The sequence below is a fragment of the Mixophyes fleayi genome, chromosome 1 (assembly GCF_038048845.1).
Source record: "Mixophyes fleayi isolate aMixFle1 chromosome 1, aMixFle1.hap1, whole genome shotgun sequence".
Classification (NCBI taxonomy): domain Eukaryota; kingdom Metazoa; phylum Chordata; class Amphibia; order Anura; family Limnodynastidae; genus Mixophyes; species Mixophyes fleayi.
The window spans coordinates 294,971,528-294,991,019 of NC_134402.1; the positions used below are offsets into that span (position 1 = coordinate 294,971,528).

General features: G+C 36.8%; 1 protein-coding gene across 3 annotated transcripts in view; it reads left to right on the forward strand.

Moving 5' to 3' along the window:
- Positions 1–19,492, forward strand: part of NTRK2 (neurotrophic receptor tyrosine kinase 2) — a 236,592-nt gene that overhangs the window by 165,349 nt on the left and 51,751 nt on the right. For all 3 annotated transcript variants that reach the window (XM_075211060.1, XM_075211062.1, XM_075211061.1), the window contains 2 exons: positions 16,363–16,493; positions 19,035–19,207. In XM_075211060.1, coding sequence (XP_075067161.1) covers positions 16,363–16,493; positions 19,035–19,207 — 304 coding nt within the window. The remainder of the gene's footprint in view (positions 1–16,362; positions 16,494–19,034; positions 19,208–19,492) is intronic.

Genomic DNA, 19,492 nt, shown 5'->3' on the forward strand with positions numbered 1-19,492 from the left:
AACATAAATATGATACACTTTCCTACATCAGCACTAATTATGAGCATTCCACTTTCTCATGTCTCCTTGATTAATAGTGCCTTCAGAATAACAAAATGATTTGCCTGTAGCAGTCAGGACTAGTAAACATTTGGTAATGATTATAAAAGCCTTTGCAATTATTTGTACATGAATGATGGATGTTAAATAGTGATACATTGAAAGATTGAAATGGAGACTAAAGAGCTCATTTAATAACATGGTGCATTGTGTACACTATGCATTAACCCAAATCAACTGATGTGAATGAGTTCTCTGTACAGCGCTACGGAATCGGTGGCGCTATATAAATAAATGGTGATGATGATGATGATGAACCAAACACTTTCAAACTAAAATGTTACTAGAAAATGGAGGCAAATGTCTGATTGGCTGCTCTGGGTTATTGATCTATGTGATTAATTAGGCCCAATTGAATATTTGTAAACGGCAACAAATTTGATGTACTGTATAGCATACTACCTTGTATTGTACATAATTAGACATAGCAAAACTATTACATAGAAAATCAGTTGATTACATGAAACTAGTAATGATTAAACCAGAACTATAGTAAATGATACAGTCCTGTTTGTTGGCTTTACACCTAAAAGGGTTGTACCAAGCATGAAAAATGCCACATTTAGGATCAATAACTAAATACACATACATTTCAATGGCCCCATAGCAAAATTTTAGGGGAAGAAACGCAATGTCATTCCATAATCCAGATGCCCCTGCTCTGCTCTTCTGGGCATGGTCGGGGCCGAAGAATGTGCAGTGAAGCCCTGTTTTGACTTTCAATTCTAGAAATAGATGCCCAAATGAGGCTACACTGTACAGGCGCCAGACCCAGTGCATGCTCAGAAGAGCAGAGTGGAGGCCTAGGCAGCAGATGGAGTGTTACCATCTGCCCCCCCCCCCCCCCCTAACCTCCGGGCCCCATAGACATTGCACCCACGACAATGGTGGTATATCCACCATTTCATTTCAAGTCCCTCTAGCAAAGTTAAATATTTTGATTTGTAGCTACCCTGTGTACATGACATGGCAATTTACACAGTTCAACAGCTAGCTGTAGGCAGACATCTTAACTGCATTACTAATGCCCTCCAGGTTCCCCATTTCCAATCATGCACTGCAACTTCACGTGACACTGGCCAAAGCTCTCTTCTGTGCAAAACAGGCATGGATCTTAAAAAAGCAATAAATCTAGTTTTATGTATTTATCTTATTTATGCATTTTTTTTCTAATTTGATACAGTGCAGATAAATGCAGATAAATGACACCAGTTAGGTAGATTTCATGGCATAAAGCATATTACATATTATAGGAGAATAACTTTTTGTTGTTCACATTCATTTATTCTCCATTCCGTCCACCACTATGTAACTTGTTATATCTCTAGGCTTCTCTAATATAAAGAGCGTCTGTTAGGAATGGGATAATCTTTCCCATCCTGCTCATGCAGAAGTTTATTTAAACCCAGTGCAGCCTCCCACACACTGCCAGAGTATTGTGATTCTTTTCCATGCTATCCATGGTTTCTTTTCTGATTGTACTGCATTTACTGCTGGCTGACCTTGCTGATTCCATTGTTCCAGGAATATCCATGTTTATGGCCATACTTCCCAACTGTTCCTATTCTAGCGGACTTTCCCGCTGTTTTGACAGTCAGAACTTTTGTCCCGATTGCTGAGACTGTTGGGAAGTATGTCTTGCTTACCAACCCTTTGCACAAAAGATTCCAAAGACCCAAATGTTGGGAGGTATTTTGGCTGGTCTTCCATCAATCAGACCACCATTTGTGTCCTGACCACAAAACTGTCTACATTTCAGCTCACCATGTTTAGAAGCACTTGCTGTTTTCAGTTCTTGCCTGTGCAGTTTCAAAGCTGCCGCTGCCACAAAACTGACTGCTTACTGGCTGCTCATCACACTAATCTCTGATCACAAACCAAAGCCACTGCTGTTTGTATGCTAACTGCATAGTACCATTCAGTATTGTTTATTCCAATGCTAGCTGTGTAAGTTGATATTTATTGAAAGTAATTATCTAAAATATATTACACTTGTATTTTAAACATGTTTAGTCACAGTGCTCATGCCCTATTGGGGCTGTATTTTAGCATGTCTAAAACAGTGGTTCTCATCTAAGGAAACCAGGGGCGTTGTTAATCCAACATCATTTTATTTGCATAACAATAATATTCCTAACATTATGCCCAATGCTAAGACTTGCCACACAGGGATTGGTTATGTATATTATTTAAATAATTGTATTATTTATGTAACCCCCTGCCACTGTGTGTGTGGTTCTGGGGTGCATAGGTGGGTAATGCACTTCCTCACTTGCATTTTCTTCTGCTCTGCCTAGCTCTTGGGTGTGGGCATAAGTGACCAGAGGGTCCCGGCACATGCGGATCTTACAACAATGTCTGTTAAGTGGGGACATAAGTGATGTGACGTGGTGGTGCAGTGCAATAGCTCTTGCAGTCGGTTGGGTGCCAGATCACCTCTCTATTGCAAAATATAAACTGCTTATTTAACTCCTCCTACAACACCATACTTGGATTGCAGATAATAAAGTAACTATAAATCTCCTGCCTCCTCCTGCTCAGTTCTTAGGTGTTTGGCAGTTTTCACTTACAGAATATACTTCTCCTTACTGTCATGGACAGAGACAGGGGTAACATGGTTATGATAATAGGACATTTAAAGTGGTGACTCGGCACACATCCATTTTCTCCCAGCAGTGTTTCACTAACCCCTCCTCTGTGTGGGTAACATCACTCACTGGGCTCTGGTACTGTCTCTGGTGCTCTCTCAGCCCTGCTCACCCCTGCTCTGTGTGGGCGACAGTTCACATGTTCTGACACTTATTTGCTAGTGTTCTCTCAGCCCCTTCAATGTACACAACACTGCTGTGGTGTTCCCAGCAGGTTGTCTCTGGGTTCACTCACACATCTCTCAGTCATATTGATATATTCTGAGGTTATGAAGGGCTTTCCCCTGACTGAGTTCTCCCCTCTGTCACAAAGTCACATTCTGAGGTAATTTCTTCCTCAAATCTGTCCCATTTCACTCATATTCTCCCTGTCATGATATCCTTAGGACCTCATGGTATCAGGCCATGGACCTGCTCCCCAAATAGCAAGGGAATCCCAGGACCTCCTCCCATCCATCCCGGGTTCATGGCTGTCACTATTCACCATCCAGGTTCAGATCAGCTTGTACCAGACTTATATTGCTAAGTCTGTCTCTTTTAGGTCTTAGTGCCAGGGTCACACATTCAGTGTCACGACTATATTGCGTACCTGCTATTGTTGCGCAACTCAGAGGAAGGTGCGGAATCTAATGTGCCCCTGGTATTCACCAGGAACCCCCGCAAGGAAGTATGGACTCCGCTGCAGGGACACGCAGGTCGCGGTCCTTCCACGAGTCAACAGCGAGATACAAAGAGGTGTCAGACAAGCCGGGTTGGTAACGTTCTGGTAGCAGAGGTACACAAGGATATCCAGAAGAATGGTGAGGCAAGCCGGGTCGATAAAGTTCAGGTAGCGCAGTACAAAGGGAGAATCCAAATAGAGGTGGTCAAACGGTCCGGGTCAAAAGGTCACAGGAAGAACAAGGATGGTCAGGAACAATGCAGAAAACTGGCAATATACACTATAACGCTGGAGGCAGGAAGACCTGATACTCTGGCACTGGTAGTAGGGCCAGGAAGCGTTTAAATAACATGTCACAATAGCGCTGGATCATCGGCGCATCGCGTCCCGTGCGCTAGCAATCCCGGGGTGGCCGGAAGCGGATGTGACGCGTCTGGTTGCCTAGCAACCAGATGCGCTGGGAGAAGCACAGGCGGCCGTCCCGGAGAGATTGCGGGACGGCGCCTGACATTCAGCCACCAGGAGATGTGAATAAACAGAGGGAGCGTTAAATTTACATTGTTTTAAATTGTGCATACTGATAAATCAGTGGTATTTCATATGGATGATGATGTCATCAAGCATCTGCACAGGTCGCTGTCATACTCAACCATGTTCATTTTTACCAGGGTTGAAATTGCTGCAGTGACAACAGCCGCTCCATGCTCTTCTGGACCCTTTCTAGCTATTATCCAGTAAACAGATCATGACGTCTACATTGGTGGCCACTTAAAAATATTACCTAAGACCCACTGAAATTAGAATGCACTCAGTGTGACATATAGTTACAGATGCACTTGTCAAACGCCAACTGTTCCTGGTAATTGTATTTATATGTTTGTGACTGTGTATTGTTATAGTAAACAGTTGCCGTTTAAGGTCATGGCAGTGCATAGTTTGAACATCACATAAAGCAAAAGAGGGTTGGCAACATTAGGTTGTGACTCAACCACCATTTTGCTTCCAATAGCATGATATTACAAGACTATATTGATAACAATCCATGATGAGCTAGTGGCCATGTCCTGGATGTGCCTGTTTCCTCTCCTGAAGCCCTGTAGACAATTCAACTGCGAAGTTGTTAAGATGGACCAATGACACCCAGTAATCAGCCACACAGCCTCATAATATGTAGACACTGCACAGTATTTGCAGCACCTAAGGCCATTATAGCAATATCAAACAAAGACTGTGGAAAAATGCCCTATTGCTCCCTGCCAGCCCTGCCACTAAATGTCTAGCTATTATGGACAAGATTGTCTGTCCTAGCTTTATATCATATTAAACTTTGCATTAATAGCTAAAACAAGCTCCTCCAAATGTGATGACACTGAAAAGAGAACACATTTGTTTGCAGTACACACTGAGCTAAGATAATCACTTTTCAGACCAATACAACTTCTTTTTTGGATAAGCCCATCCCTGGGGCATTTTGATAAATGGCAGGCTACCTGGGACATGGACAATCTTTTCAATTTAGTGCAATTACTTAGTACAGCTATTTAACTTTGGCTCACTAGCATAAATCATGTGCTTAATATCACAACCAATAAAACATTTGGCTTTCAACAGCAATTTACCATTACAGAAAGCAACGTTAGGTAAATCAAGAAATACAAACCCACATTACAGTGTTATTGAACACCATCCAGACTAAAAAGCTCTCAATGCCCATAATTGTTTAATGAAATTATAGACTTATGCTAGAAAATGTAATACAAATATTAGACTATCCTAAATGTAATTATTTAGGGTCAGTGAGATATTTTAGTTAATAACATCCTTACAAAAATAAGAACAAAGAATGTAAGAGAACACTCAATAAAGTATGCACATTTAGAGTTTTAGGATATTAAGCCGTCTATTACAGAGGTCATTTTCAGGTGGTTCATTCATAGTCGACACAATAATTTCCTAAAATGACGGTCAGGCTTTTCAAAGTCAGATTTAGCAGATAGTACATTAAGAAATGATAGGTGCTTTATAATACAGTAATAGCCAACAATAGATAATTGTTTCAATGGAAACCTTGTTTGTGGGATACACATCACACACAGAGCTCTTTGCAGATGTAAATATGGCTCTTTAGACCCACAACATGACTTAGCTATTAGATATGAGTGCATAATCATTTGCACACAGGTTTTACCCTCTCCTAAGGTTTGTCTCCCATGAGTTAGCCATGCTCTAACTCCTGCTTACCTACATCCTTGAGCCTCTTTCAGTTGACTGTCTATAAACTGTTGTTCTTCTGTTCTTGTTAATGAGCCAGGAAAGGCTTTGAATGAATGAACTCCAGGTAATTGTCACAGTCATCTGTTTTCTTGAGTTTGGAAATGCAGTGTACTTGCAGAAAGATATGCACTTTGGAAATGCAGAGAGATGATTACTTGAGTAATCAGGAACAGTGCTGGAAACAACTGTAGCCTGGAGTCAAGAACTATACTCAGGAGAGAAAGTGTGTTGTTATGGCAATGAGTAGATCTCAAAAGCAGGTTTAAATAGGGTGTTGGTGCTACCTATAAGTTGCACAGATCATGTGATCACAGCTGCTGAAATCTGGTTGGGCTAGAAGGATCACCTGACTGAATCAAAGATTGCTGTGCACATGCAGCAGAACAAACAATAGGTGTTTGCCTACAAATGAAGAAGTGGTGCTCAAGACTGCCGCAAGCAACCAGGAGAGACCCGGATAGTCACTATATAACAGCGCGTGGGACAGTAACGATTGTAAGGAGTGTATCCCTGTCCATGAGAAGGAATATCCGCATTGCTTTATCTATTTCTCTTCATGAAGGATAGAGTATTTGCTGTCTGGTGGTATATATTCATATATACAGAAACAAATTACTAAGGTTCTTTTCCTGTCATGCCAGTTGTAATGATTATCTGAAAACATGTGGTGGAGTTCAGAGGGCTCTATGGGAACTAGTACTAAATATGTATTTTGAAAAATGCCTGGACAAGTAAGAGCTGAAGCAGCAACTTCCTCCAGTCCAGTAAATTCTGATTTATCTGGTATTGCTGGTACGGTCTACACTTGTAATAGGTGCTGAAGCTTCTGGTACAGAGAGTATTTTCCACTTTGGCTTTCTAATCCATTTCCCCGTTTCCTGCAATAAAAAGTGCTGAGTTTTTTTCCCTCACCATCACTCACAAACTGAACACATAGACAGCCAATCAGAGATTAGTTTGATTTTACATAAAACACGAAAAAGAGTGGGATAGAAAAGCACTCTATAGATTGGTCATTAAATCTTATTTGTGTCTTATTCAGCTTTCAATCTTGAGCTTAAGTAACTAATCCCAGCTAATTGTAGGCCAAACTGAGGAATTTCAGAAATATTGATTGCGTGCTGGGGTCGTGAGTTCGATTCCCGATCAAGGTCTACAATTAGCTGGGATTATCTGTGTGGAGTTTGTTCTCCCTGTGTTTACGTGGGTTTCCTCCTGGTGCTCCGGTTTCCTCCCACACTCTAAAAACATACCAGCAGGTTAATTGGTCTCTATCAAATTGACCCTACTGTGTGTGTGTGTTAAGAAATTTAGACTGTAAGCGCCAATGTGGAAGGGACCGATGTGAGTGACAATTTCTCTGTGCAAAGCTGCGGAATTAGTGGCGCTATATCAATAAATAAATGTAGATGATGATCCCTTGAACCCACCCTTGCTGTGAGAAGTCTATGACAGTCAATGCCATGATATCAGTAGGAACAGAATAACAAAACTAAAGAATGTGAAAAAGATTGGATGGGAAAGTTTAATCTTGGGTGTCAAAACACTTTGCCTCATCACTAATTTACATAATCTTCAATTAATGCAAACTAATACAGTAAAAATAACGTTAAGATTGGCAGTCTTAAACATTAGGGTAAAAAATCTTGGGGATAAATAGGGATTGTCACTGGAGATCAGATATATTTGGCATATATCTATTTTTTTAAACTAGAAAATCACCCATGGTTCCCATGTAAACAGTATTATGATGGGTCCAGCTTCTGCTAACCCAAAAACATTGCAAGATCTCTGAAAAACAAATGTGGACAGAATGGTTTATATAAATTATTTGAAATACTATACATAAACATAACACACTCTAGAAAACCTCTTGCATGTAGATACATAGTCCAAAAACAATACCTTGAAAAATGAATAAAAATTATATTTTTTTCTCTACAGAGGAACAAATGCAAAGGTGCTATTTATATGAAATACAGATAAATTATGTTTAATTCTCAGTGAGATCGATTTGAATTAAATAAATTCATAGTTCATTACAACAGTCTGAAAACAGATATTGAAGCTACATTTAGATTTAGTAAGGACAAAAATAGCAGAACACTGAAACACTGCAAGATGTGGTCCACTTTTATCTCAATATAACAAAGGTTCACAATAGGAGAGCGGCAGATGGATTTTGCAGTAGATCTGAAAAGTGAAAGCTTTCTGGCGCATAGAATTAAATATCTTCTAAAAGAAATCATATTGGAAGAACTGTCACTTGGTCTGTGTTTAAGAAACCAACTTTATAACAGTTAATTATCTTATATATAAATGTAGAGTTTAGGGAAGGTTTTGGAAACTATCATTTCAAAGGAATATTATCAAGCTCTTTGGAATCATCTTTTTACTTACAGAGCACATAATTCAAGATCTTTCAAATTGGCTTTTTAGCGAGACAATTTGTTCATTGCTAGCTTCCCGTTTCCATCTCTTGGATTTAATCCTGACAGCAGCATAATTAAGTGTGCTGGTGTGGATTTGAATAGGATTCTAACCACAGTTCTGCAGGGAAACCTCTCTGGCCACAATTAAGTGAATTGCAAGTCAGAATCCCATGCTATTAATTGCATTGAGTGATTATTTCTCTGTCTGCTTAAAACAGTCATACGGCTTTTAGAATGATCTTTATTCTATAAAAGTTTAAATGGGGTGTCCTCTTGAACTTTAGATGGCATACAATTATGGCCATGACTGTAAAACGGGTCTGTCTTGCAGAATCAGTTAAATAATAGGTACAATAAAACTATTATGGGGACACAAAGGCACTAATGACCCCAAACCAGTCAGTAGAGGGATATGGGCATTTGTTTAAAAAGAGAAAGAACTGCACTGGCAGGTAAACTGAAGTAAATGTCAGGAAACTACCCACTACCATGTAATGACCTGCATTTCAATAGGACTCCTTCTGGATCATTAACACTTTAATGACCAACACCATTATAAATCATTAGGGAAATAAGGGACGACCAACACCATTATAAATCATTAGGGAAATAAGGGACGACCAACACCATTATAAATCATTAGGGAATTAAGGAACGCAGGTTTATGATCCAGTAATATATTTTTCCACTATTGTTACCTAGTGATGTCCCAAATTCACCTTCACAACCGAAAGAAGGGAATTTTGGTTTAATTGTTAAAACCACAGACAATAAATGACAACACTGGAAGACTTTTATATACGTTTGTGTGAAGTGCTGCAAGTGACTTTACCACTCAGCATTCCATACATACCAAATGCCATACACACCACTCATTGAAATGTAATGGTTTCATTCTTCAATGTTATGGATATGTATGTGTACCTATGTGTATCTATATCTGCATGAGTATCTATGTGTATTCCAAAATATTGCATTCACATTTTATATTTCAACTTATAGACTTTGGTATGAGGAGTCTTCTCTATATCTCAATGTGTATTGAAAGCTTTGTATAATATTGTACGCACCACATATACAGAGATGAATATTATCTAGCTTTTTTTATTAGCATTAAAGTATTCAGATGTGAACACAACAAGCAATCATTATTATAGAAGAAAAAAAAGAGTCATACGATTTTAAAGCCTTTTATTACTTTATAACTTTTGTTAAGGTAGCATATTCATACCTGGGAAGGTTCTCCACCCATAGAAAAACAAGTGAAGGATATCCTTGCAGCTTGGACGTAAACTGCAAGGTTTTTATAATATGTTTGAAATATTCATTTAAGAAATAGTATAAATTTATTCTTGCTGAAAATATCATGTCTAAGGAGAGTCTAGAGGGACATTTATGTTGAGTCACACAGTCCGGTTGTATGGAGAAAAGTACATAGGAAAGGAAATCTTGCATGATTTACTGTGACATCTATTAGGCTTTTATAGAATATAATACATATGTTACACCATCACCATAAAATTAATTGTTTCTAATTAGTCAGCACTGCCAGCTTTGCGACTTTCCTCTCTATGAGTACGGAGTGACACAGTATTGGCTGAGCTGGATTTATATGCCCAGTGACTGCGATATAGTTGTTTTAGGAGTTGAATTAATTGTCCTGGAACTATATCCACTGTGGCTGATGCATGAATAGCTTAGCCCTCAGGGAAAGTACATGAATTGAATTTGCCATCATCATAGATGCCAACATTTGCATATTTATCTTCCCAGGACATTTTATTGCCTAGCAAGTGCACATAAGCATGTGACTCAAGGTACATACTGAGCTGACTTAGGTGTACTATAAACCAAATCAAGGGCTAGATTTACTAAACTGCGGGTTTGAAAAAGTGGAGATGTTGCCTATAGCAACCAATCAGATTCTAGCTGTCATTTTGTAGAATGCGCTAAATAAATGTTATCTAGAATCTGATTGGTTGCTATAGGCAAAATCTCCACTTTTTCAAACCCGCAGTTTAGTAAATATACCCCCAAGGCTTGTTTACTAAATATTGTTATAAGACCAAATTCTTGTTCATTCATATTAAATGTTAACTTATAAAGCCAAGAAAATTAGAACATATAGTGAGAATTGCATCTAATGTAATATGAGTAATAACAAAAATTCTATTGCACAGTGAGTGAGTATTGAAAAAAAAGGACATTCCGGGGCAAACAATATCCTGCAATAAATCTTTAAAATCTGTGAGTGTCACTTGAACTTAAGGATAACTAGCAACTATTCTGCATTTGTTGATACAAAATCTTAGATTAGCCAGGCAAATGTAATATTGTGGTCATCGCCACCCAGGAGATCTGTGGCAGGAACAATGTTAGAATTCAGCAATATCTATCTACAACTATCTAGTTCCCATTTTTTTAAAAGGATTTAATGGAAGCCCCCTGAAAAGTAACATTGGAATGCACGTTTTTTTTCCCTTTCCCAAAATATAAAGGTTAACTACTTTAGGCTTAGATGAAACATGAAGTCTGACATTGTAGCCAATCTTTGTACCTGTAAGGTTAGCAAAATATGGATGTCATTTCAGCCAAGTCAATGAGTTCTTTTCCCCCTCAGTGTAGCATAATAATAGCACTAATATTATAAAATATATGAAAAAGCATTACAATGAAAAAGTTTCATTAACAAAGACGAAATGTGGCTATTTGATCACTTCAAAGACTTATCAAGCCTGCATGGTATTGTATTGGACAAGTCTGTAGGGCTTGGTTCCACGCAGCTCCCTTGCCTGTCTAATGCACTGTAATGTGCTGTATTTGATAACACATTACAGTGCTAGGTTACACTATAATGTGATACAAAGCATATTACTGTGTATTAAGCAATAGAGTAGGTTGCAACTTTTCTGTAAATTATTTGCCAAGCGTGCATGTCCAAGAGCCACGTTGGAAGACTTGTGTATATCCTTTAAATAAATATATGAAAAGTTTAACAATTTTTTAACTCTTCCATGTCAGGGAAGGTTGGCAACACTTCAGGGTGTATTGTATTTTTAATACATTTATTATTTTTCACTTTTAGTGGCACTAACATAAGTCTGCATATTCCACTATTGTACTGTAAGGCATGTGAGAGGTATCATGGTAAACTAATTTTAAACACAGTACATATCCAGGATACTGCCTAATAGTAATTAGGACAAAAATAAAGCTACTGAGGGCTTAAAGAATAATTATCTTGGGGTGCCCATCTAGTATTGGGTTTGCCCTCTATGATTACTGCTATGCGCTACACTACTCGCACTTTGTGTTTCTGCTGGATCAGCTTACTCTGGGTTAGTGCTTCTGTTCTGGCACTAATCTTAGGATATTTACCAGTCCAGTCACATTCTGGCATTAGAATGGCAACTGGTAGCATCACTTCCAACAAAACCTTGAAAATGATCAGTGTGATTTGGCTCACTGTCTGTGCACAACCTAGCTAATAATGACTATAAGAAAACGTGTATGCCATTTATGTAAACAGTAACCTATAAAGTATACAACATAAAATACCCTATTTAACCTACATTAGGAACCTAATAACCTAAGAACTTACATATGCATGCACACACTACTTTAGCATAAATGTAATTTACCTAACACATAATCCAATAAAGTTTTTTTTATTCACTAGCTATATATACCACACAGTGGTTGAAGTGGGTTGTTAGACGATGGTATACCATCGCCCTACTTCTCTTTCCATGGGAGGAGCCCCATTGTCCCAGAAAACATACTGATAATGTTATTGCCAGCTATAACCGTGCCAACAATTATCACCCTAATACCTGCTCTGCTATTGCCATTTCAGTATGGCGATAACAGATTAACATGATTAAAAAAATCCTTTATTACCAACAAATTTTTTATAATAGACTTTTTTTTATAACCTTGATAAGTTTATCGTACCAAAGGGCTCTTAATAATAGATAGATTTTATTTTATTTGTATTTATCTTTTACTTTTGACTTTAACAACATTGTGAGTTTCTCCTTCTCTTTCTGGTAAATTACATTTCTGTGAGGGAAGAGACTAAACATAATTTCTGTGTGATCCACGGTGACCACATGACTGTGACCACATCAAATGGTTCCCAGTCTATCATTTGTGACCATCGCTTGTTGGCAAAGGAATGAGCTTGGGAGCACAAAGTTGAATATAAGTTCAATGTCTTCACCCCACCTACTGTGCACTGGCAGGAACAGGTTAATTAGGTGACTTCTAAGGTGCCTTTTTTCAAGTCTTTTTGTTAATATTAGTTTTATTGGCAAGGTAGCCCATATTTGAACCCAATCACATTCTCCTGTGTTTTTCATATAGACAGATGCACAAAACTGTACCCCATATTCAAGACTATGGGGTATATCTACTAAACTGCGGGTTTGAAAAAGTGGAGATGTTGCCTATAGCAACCAATCAGATTATAGTTATCATTTATTTAATAAATTCTACAAAATGACTGCTAGAATCTGATTGGATGCTATAGGCAACATCTCAATTTTTCAACCCGCAGTTTAGTAAATATACACCTAATTCTAAAAAGTGATTTCTATGATAGCAAAATTAGATTTTCTTCTAATTTAAAAGTCACACTTAATATGTGAAGAGAGGAATTGAATCCATGAAATGTCTTTTGTTGAGAATTTCCACATGACCCTTCTGTAAATAGATCACTAAAAAACTACCATAAAGTTTTTGTGATACAGGGAGAGAAATGAACGTATCAAAGTAGAGCAATTGTCAAAACCAATGTTGCACACCCAGACGTACTGTACCACATGTAGCTATACAGTCCCCAGTGTCATATACAATATAAACCACAAAGATCCCATTAGGGCCTGTACTTCTGCTACTTCTTTTGTGGTAAACCATTTCCCTTCACAATCATTCAATGTTTATTTCAAAATGTTCCTTTAATGTTTGTGATTAAAATAAAACATTAAGGTTAAATTATCGAGATAACAAAAAGCATATTTTTGCAACAGGATACATTTTGTAGTATAATGGATTTGTGCTTGAGGTAACCACATTGTTCAAAGGAATCCCCTTCTGTTTAGGCCCTGATGCAAACCATGTTTGTTAATTACAATACCACATTCATGCATGTACACAACAGGAAGACAAATGTTGTGTAATACTAGAAAACATAATGAGCACTAATTTGATACAAAGTAGACTGCACAGATTTAAAGAAGATTAAGTATATTTTCACCCAAGCAGTGCAACGCACCTGTGTATTACATCATTAACTTTAAAGAAAACTACTATGAAAGCTTGCCTGCAATTTTACTGTATTTGCAATTTCTAATTGGTCTTTATTTATAAATGTCAAGTTCAAGAAATATACTTGGCATTCCTCACTTTAAAGTTAATGCCAGCAACACTAGCCACTTATTGCATGTTATACTGTGGATATATATATCTGATCTATCACCTGAGGTTTCAGGTTGGTCAGAAATTTTGCTTATCTCAAGAGACCTCTCAAATCCTCTGATGCCTGATCTTACAGAAATCTTAGAGAATAGGTGGTGGACGATTCCTTCTTGTAGCAACAATTAAGCTTTCTTTCATTGAGTTCTTGATTTATTATATTATTTTTTTTAAATGAAGACTAATAACACAAATGATGCAGTAACTGCATCATATACACGTTTCATGATAATTCCTTCTTAAATATCAGGCAGTCATAAACATATCATCATCAGATATTTGTATACCTAAAGCATGGGTATCAGTGGATTTTCTAGTAGTTCATAAAAACAAGTAAAAGTTATGCCTGTCAACAAGAGTAAAAAGCACTACAAATATAACACAAAACCATGACACATAGAATGCTCCAGTGACATTAGATCTAACATCAGTGGGTATAGCTACTAAACAATGGAGATGTTGCCTATAGCAACCAGATTCTAGTTATCAATTATTTAGTACATTCTACAAAATGAAATCTAGAATCTATTTGGTTGTTATAGGCAACATCTCCACTTTTTCGACCCTGCAGATTATTCATAATCTGTGACACCATGTCCTTCATATGGTACTAATTTCTCTTTTTTCATACATGTTAGAATCGTATAGATAAAAATGTCATCATATGGTCACTAAGAATTTGTTCATGCATTGACAAGCCTGTACCTGACACATGAAAACACACGCTGCATGGCTGCAAAATTCTTACGTGAAATATTCATGTCACTCTGCATTTGGCTGTGAAATTTTGCACATTTCACTGGTATTGTGTTCCCAGTTCTACCCCCACCAAGCATCAGAATGAAGTGTAATCCCAGCTTTTTTCCTAACTATAAATTCCACAAAATGCCAATTTACAAATATAGTGTGAAATGACATTCCATACAACGTCAAAGCAAAAGCAGAACTTGAAGATTGTATTACCAGAGCTTCGCACCTCTGTGCACTCTAGTTGCACAAACTTTTGACACTCACTTTTAATCTGAACTAGTTCATCCATGCAACATGTGTATTTTGTATATTTATGGATTAACATACCAGACCTAGAGACCCCATTGTGTATGGGAATCAAAATTAAGTAGCGTAGTAAACTTTATTTTTCTTTTCATGTATTGTATTTTTAGTAAAGAAAGCCAGAAATAAATACATAGCTCTTTTATTTATTTAACTTTTTATACAGCTTTCAAGCTGTAAGGCTTATCTGCTTTCCAGAATCCCCGTCATGCATTAGCCAATCAAAATAAACAGCTCATCAGGCAGAAATATCTGTTTCCTAAGTGTGACAGAGCAAATTGCAATCAAATTGTCCACTCTTTTCTACTGTGAGTGATGAGAACATGTGGTAAATTGGCTTGTCATAGATGTTAGCAAACAATTTTAATAATCATTAATTATAATCCTTAAAATACATTTATATAATTCATCAAAATATTTTCTAAATCCTATCAACTGAACAACTTTTTCCCAAGCTCAGATTAGCCTTCCCTGCTTATACTAGTAAAAAGAAATAATAAGACCAGCAGTGTGCTTAAAATAAATATTAAATATTCAAATATTAATTAAAAGTATTAAATATAAGTCATAGGAACTAATCTGTTAAATGGGTGACAGAATTTAGTATGTATACATATGTTGAGTAATTGTTTAGGGTGCTTTCTCTTCTCTCCTCCTTTATATGTTATCTCACTAACGCATTTCGCCATGTAAAATTAGTTTTCTTCTCTGTTTATACTGCATTCTTACAGTGTTCTAAAATGCCTGTGTCACATAGAACTTAGCATTGCTTCGATAACTTAGTTGCGTTTCTAAACAAGGCAAAGCACTTTTTTCCAACTATCCCCATACTAGATAAGTGACACAGTGAAATAACATTCTACTTTTTCAATGTGGCTATTGTCACCGTCAAATGGGATGACTGTAAACTTATTTCTTCCATAATGCGTACAGAAGATTTTCATCAAGTAAATTTAACACATTTTATTTTAGATCACAATGTCAATTGCAATACTTGTGAATAGGAACGTCAGCTGTTCAACTGCAGTAGCCCTTGAAGCAGTTATACATTTCTATTACAGAAATCTCATCTGTAGATAAGAAGCAGCCATTACATCCATACACTCGCAACAGATAACACCAAAATCCTCCAGCATATTTATATTAATATATTTTATCATCCAGGCTCTAGTCTAGTGTATTAAATAAACATAAATTTCCAGGAACCTGAAAATGTGCCATGGATAATGTCCAACATAAGAAGAAGAGGAGTCTGCAATAATAATTCTGAGGCCATTTTATTCATATCTTTATCTTTCACTTAATTATTTTTACCATTCATGTTCGGACAGTTGGGTCTCTTATGACCCCGATACTCCATCTCTTGCTATTTTTAATTTTCTCAGTTAAAACAAGACTTTGCTGCGAGGCCCATAGAGTTTTCAGCTGATACCCTTCCATGCTGTGCTCCACCACCAGATAGAGCTATCATTTATTTATTTTTGGGGGCTCTGGATTTATGAAAGGAAAAATAGATTAAGCATCTACTAATATTTCGGAGAATGTAACAGCTTTATCATTATTCAAGGATGTATGGCAAAAGTATATCTAGATATTGGTGATGCTATGTCTGTTAGTATAGATAATAGATTCTATTTTGTTGTAACTACCCTGATGTGCAAGTGTATATACGGTATGTTATGCCTGTATTACTGTGTTTATTTTGTTTTTTTCATTACAGTTGTTCAACATATAAAGAGGCACAACATTGTCCTGAAGAGAGAATTGGGAGAAGGAGCATTTGGGAAAGTGTTTCTTGCAGAATGTTATAATCTGTACCCCGAGCAGGACAAAATACTTGTGGCAGTAAAGGTAATATCAGTTGATACCTTGCTTCCATTCATGTGTAATATGTGTCATTAACTACTCATCACAATAGTACCTTATTTGTTAGCTGTATAACAATGTTAACACATATATGAGAACCTACCTCTCTTTCAGCATTTATTTTCATTATATACTTCTTTATTGAACTTATAAGAGTAGGTCCCCATGAGACCCTAGGCAACATACTGATTTGGGCCCCATTTTCCTCTCCATTTGTCAAAAAAGCAAATAAAAATGTGGGTGATGGTAATCTGAGAGTAATCTGGGCCCCTCAATGTTTTCTGAGCCCTAGGCAGGAGACCAGGTTGCCTAATGAGTCCACTATGCTACATCTTTAACTTTGTGGAATTTTTTAAAGCCTGATAAACACCATTTTCACTCTAACTCAGATAGGATGGCTTTACCTTTGAACAAGTAAAATATGTAAACCACTACAATTTCTTCTCCTGTTATCATGGACATATGAGACCACATACATCAGCTTATAAGGAAGGATGAATAATACAATATATATGTTCATTTAGTAGAAAGTACAATTGAGTCAAGACATTGTGTCACTGAGTCAAAACATTGTGTAAACTATTTTAATGAGTACAGACCAAATGCTACAGAAATAACATAGATTCGTTCTCTGAGATTACAGGACAGAAGGAATCACTTTTAAATTTTAATTTTAAACCTCCCTGATTGTGGTAATCATAATATTAGGTATTGCAGGAAGTTTGGATAATTTGAAGCTTAATAATGTCTACTAACTAATATAACTTTTTTCCAGGAAGAATAGCCACACATTTGTACATATCCATGAAAAATATGTTTGGCTCCACAAACATTTGACTTATTTGCTATTCAATCTGACATAACGTAGTCTACATGTAAACTTATTTTATATATGGAAAATGGTATTCCAAAGCAAGTAATTTATGTTTTACAAATTAATGAAATACCATGCTAACAATAAAAGTGATATAAATCACATTCATATATATGAAAATATAGTTAACACTATCATCCTAAAACATAATTTGAGTTTCAATTTTTATTAATTGTTTTCCATATCAGCTTTTATGATGTGAATGATTAAAATCAAATTATGCTTATTATGAAGGGATTGACCTAATGTTATACATTTATTTTTTCATGACAATGCCATTTGTAATTTGGTGAAAGGGAAAAATGTCCATGTTTAACAACTTCTTATATAACTATTCATCCATCTTGACGGAGGAATGTAGACAGATAACTTGCAACTGTATTCCCATATGTAGAGTGTGTCATGTTTTTTCAAGAGAGCTGTTCAATATAAAAGACAGTTTTTCTTTACATTTTCACTGTAAGGATTTTTACATTATTAGAATTTCGGAAGTCACAAATGAGTGCTTTGTTATTACTTTATTCATAACAAATATATATTAATAACTAGCATGATTTTTAGCTACAAAATGCTTCATGCCTGTTCTAAAGTTTAACATAGAGGAGGTAAAGATTAATATTCTAGACCATTGTTCCTGCACTTCTTAATGACACATTGTAGTGTGAGAATATATATACATTTATATATTGTGATGCTGACACGCGGCAGATTACAGACACAACCACTTCTTACTTGGATAACTGTGTTTTTATCATTCAAATCACAAATAACACAGCATTATTTTGTCAGGATGACACCAGGTAACCCTAACTCTGGCTAGACATAGTCCTCCTGCCTAGTCACCGGATAACTAGCTGGCATCGGTTGCTCTGCACAAAACAACAACATAGGTTTAAATACAATAAACCTCTCCCTTTGGTCGATTCACATCATTAGGCCTCCACCTATGTATGTTCAACCTAAGGTCTGCTAAAACCGTGTCTGCAACCTGTACCTGCAGACTCTTCGGGACCACACCTGCCCCAATGCAGGAGCGATGTGGCAAATAACCCTCTTTGTCACAATATATATACTGCGGGTTCAAGATGTATTTTAAAGGGTTTGTGTTATTTATTTTACCACACTTTTATTGGGATTTATTTCAAAACACATTAGTACACATATTGTACCTTTCCCTTCTGCAAAGTCAATTTTTTATAGGATGGCACACATTTTCAGAGTAGAACATCACATGATTTGATTTTAATTGAATGGATAATGTGAAGAAAATAGACTGAGTGGGAGGTATCATGTTTTTTCAATGTGAAATGATCGACAAGGACTTCATTGCCCATGGCCCCCCTGCCTCCTTCATATTAGCCTCTCTGGCTCTTTCTCTTGCTATCTTCTGGTTGCCTAGGAATTCTAACAGCTTTAAATTCTACTTACAAACACAGATTTTCTTTTATAGTGCTAATCTCATTATGGTTTAGTTTTATGTTTTGTGTTCCATATAGCATCTTATTCGCTTCATAAATATACAATACACCTAGAAGGCATATCTACTTTTTACATTCAGAAATTTATTTAAGTATTGCTTTAAGTGACTGATCTTGTAAACAACGAATTATAATTCAATTATAATGGATGATTATCATTATTTTTTGCTGCAGACACTAAAAGAGGCAAGTGACAATGCACGAAAGGACTTCCATCGGGAAGCAGAATTACTGACAAACTTACAACATGAACATATTGTGAAGTTTTATGGTGTTTGTGTGGAAGGAGACCCACTCATTATGGTCTTTGAGTACATGAAGCACGGAGACCTGAACAAATTCCTAAGGTAATGTATTCAAAGCTCTTCCTGTTTAGTTTAGTCTATAGGGCATGACAAAGAGTATGGTATGTATGAAATAGTTTGATAGCCATTAACCAATGTGTGCCAGTCATCAGCCAACCACACTTGTGTGTCATATGTCCCCCTTCCACCCAGTTTGTTCGCCTCTGTCGATCAAAGTGGCTCAAAGCTTAGAGAGAGCGAAAAGAACTGCCATGTCTATGGGCAGCCTAAAAGAGTTGTCTTCCGTAGTGTTACATTCGGTTCAATAGCTCAACAAACACCACTTGA